At 56.8% G+C, this 3183-nt stretch overlaps 1 protein-coding gene across 1 annotated transcript in view; it reads left to right on the top strand.

The window, feature by feature from the left end:
• The window catches only part of LOC104079831 (scavenger receptor class A member 5-like), a gene marked incomplete at its 5' end in the record, with an annotated part of 9328 nt that extends 7296 nt beyond the window's left edge, over positions 1-2032 (top strand). The window contains one exon of the mRNA XM_009581995.1: positions 1821-2032. Within this exon, the coding sequence (XP_009580290.1) occupies positions 1821-2032 (212 nt within the window). The remainder of the gene's footprint in view (positions 1-1820) is intronic.
• Between the last annotated feature and the right edge of the window lie 1151 nt (positions 2033-3183).

A 3183-nucleotide genomic window follows, 5' to 3' on the forward strand; every position in this document is an offset into this window, starting at 1 on the left:
ACCCCGAGAAACACGACTCGGCTTGAGCCTGTTTCTAATTTTAAGCCAAACCTAGAAATATTGGCTTTGCATCCAAGAGCTGGGGATGGCACAGAGGTGATGGAGGATCCCCTTTGGTGAGGACTTTCTGTCCCCAAGGGGCTCTTTCTTCTTGAGGTGACAGAATCTGTCCTGCCTGGGGCAGGGACCTCCTTCTCCATCCCAGAGGATGTCCAGCCCTAGCTTCACCTTGACTGCTGAAGACACGACCCATGTAGGACTATCGGTGTCAGAGTCAGGTTCAGCGTCTCGGCCCCGTGCATCTGAGCTGCCGGTACTGGGCTGGGCTTAAAACCTCACATTTTGGTACCCCGATTCTACCCGGCGGGCAGCAGGACCAGCCAAGTTAGGCAGAGCCAGCCTGGAAACCCGATCGCTCTCTGAAAGCCCTTCTCAGCGCTGGCTGCCCGTGCTCGTTTCACCGACGGCTGTATTTTTTTGCGTTGACAGATTCATGGCTGTTTTTCTTGGGTGTAACAAGCATCAGAAATATATCGTCTGGCTTCTTTCCTTTTTGCTTTTTCTTTTTTTTTATTTCTTTGTTTAAACAGAAAAACAAAACAATCTCTGGAGGTTCACCTTCGGGAAGAATTGCTGAAAGGGCCACTATTTTTAGGTCTTTTTCTCTGGTGCTTTTCTGGATGCGGTCGCAGCACCAGCCCTTTGGATATGAGAAGGTCAGGTTCAGGTGCAGCCAGGCGTTGTAAAGCATCCCTGGTAAATCCCCTTTTGCACAGCAAATGTACCATCCTGCTCCTGCCTCAGCTCCTCTACCCGAATACGAAGCCAGGTCCTGACACGCTGCAGCATCCCCCCCGGGAGGGAGGCGAGGTGTTGGCCAGACACAGCAGGGAAAGAATTAAGCCCCAGAGCATGTCCACTGGAGCTGGTGCCCAAATTCCTCCTGGCAGCTTTTTTTGCCTCTTAAACCAGAGGAAATATTGACTAAGTTTGGAAAAGCCCTGCCCAGGAGGGGCGGAAGGCGCAGTGCCAAGGGAATCCAGGGCTCCCTCCGCACGGGGAGGGGAGACCAGCAGCATCGGGCCAGGCAGGGGGCTGAGCTCGGGTGCTGGAGGAGCTTCTCCCCCAAGGAGCTTCAGACCTGACCCAAACTCAGGCTCAGGCTGAGTCCCTGCTGGGTCGGTCTGGTGGGCCCACCCCCAGGTCCCACCAGAGCCCTTCACCATCACAGGGGTCCCTCACTCCACCTCCCCTTGCTGGCCTGTGTGGATGGAGGTCACCTCCAGGGCTTGGATGTGTCGCCTACGAAGGAAGCCCAAGCTCCCAGACTAAAGCCCCCATTTCCCACCTCCTGGAGGTCAGGGGTGCTCAGATAAGGGGTTTTAATCCAAACCCTTCTCCAATAAATAGCAACCCACCTGGTCAGCAAGCGTGGATGCAAGGGACGTGCAGCTCATGCTGGGCACATCATGTCTCCTTGGGGTCTCTGCTCTACCCTGGCTCCTCGCTCTTCCTTCTTGGTCTCCAGCTTTGGAGCCCAGTTACCTTAATCTGAGCCTTAAGATGCTCAGAGCTGCATTAGCACCAGCCCATCTCTGGGTTAAATCCATCCTGTATCCAGGGGCAGGTGCATAAAGAGAGGATGAGGTGGACTCTCAGGTGTCTCCTGATGGTCCCCGACTTCTGGCAAAGAACCGGAGACCACCTGGCACGTCTGCTGGCAAGCAGGACACGTGTGAGCGCGTGAATGTGTGCGCACATCGGGTTTGTGTAGGTCTCTGCTGCAACAGGGTCATTTTGCCTCTTTGTCCTCGCTCCAGGGCTACCCGGGGAGAGAGGACCACCAGGACCACGTGGCTTGAAAGGGGACCAAGGAGACCTTGGCCCTCCAGGTCCAGTGGGGATGCGGGGATTCAAAGGTAAGGACCAGCCTCTGTGCATGCTCCCAGGGGGGTCGTGGGGTCTGGTTGGGCAGCAAACCGGCTCTGGAGACCACTGGCACGAGGGGCAGAGACACTGGTCACGGGTGTGAGAGTCCCACCTGGAGCTCCTGGGGGAAGAGGAAATCTTGCTGAGCTGGGAGCGTGCCCATGAACAACCTCTGCACCGAGACCTTTCCACCAAGGCACAGCGGTGGAGAGAGTCCAGGGACTGGAGGGAGAAGGGCAAAACCGTTGGGTTTGTGGTGCTCCTGCCATGCAGTGGGGCTCAGCTGCCTGCACCAGGCACTCACCAGAGCCCCGTGAGGACCTCCCGGGCTGTCCTCCCATGCTTGGCTCCGGCAGGGTTTTAGGAATAGCCTTGTGTTTGTTTTCTGGTGACCTTTTCTGGCTCGCTGTGGTTTTGCACCACACCCCGGCTAAGAGCAGGGAGAAGCTGTGGGTGTAGGAAGCGGCCACGCACCTATTTAGCAGGACAGATCTGTCCCAGGAGGCTTTTAAAAGAAGTTCCATGCTGCAACCTAAAACAGGATGGATAATCCCAAAACATGCTCTTTCTGCCTCAAAATGCCTTGTGGGCAGGGGCAGGCAGGAAAAGCCCAGCCCAAGGACGCAGCACCTCCCTGGGCAGAGCCGAAGGGGGGGCCAAAGCGGTGCACCCCCCTCATCTCATGCTTGTGGGTCATGTTGACCTGGGACGTGGCCACGCTGGCCACCAGGACCTGGTGCCATGGCTACAGACCAGTGTCCGGGTCTGGAAAATGCCGGGAGCCTTGCAGGCAGTGCTCCGGGCAGGGGGTGATGCTGTGTTATTCGTCTTGCAAGCTCTCGCTTTCACGCAGCGAGCTCCTTGGGTGAGTCGCACGCATGAGAGCCAAAGGAAAACGTCCTCTTTAAATGTCCTCTCTCTCCTCTATCTGCAAACCTGGCATCAAGCCGGCCAGAATTGGTGTCCCATTTTCCCATATGTCCTCCAAAGCGCTGGTCATCACCAGGGGCAGGGGTTGGGGTGAGACCCCCGTGTCATGTCTGGTGGTCCATCCTTCATGTGTGGTAGCCACAGTGGTGGCCATGTCGTGTACCTTGCATGCCACCGGAAAGTCCCTTGTAGTCTAGGGGCAGGAGCACATCTTCCATCCCTTCTCCACTTCGTGGTGTCTTTAGGAGAAGGACCTTTCCTAGGGACATGCCATCCGCCTCCCAGTGCCAGTGCCTCCCAGTGCGGCCTGTCCGGTCCTCTTTC

This window comes from Fulmarus glacialis, unplaced genomic scaffold (assembly GCF_000690835.1).
Source record: "Fulmarus glacialis isolate BGI_N327 unplaced genomic scaffold, ASM69083v1 scaffold15467, whole genome shotgun sequence".
Lineage (NCBI taxonomy): Eukaryota > Metazoa > Chordata > Aves > Procellariiformes > Procellariidae > Fulmarus > Fulmarus glacialis.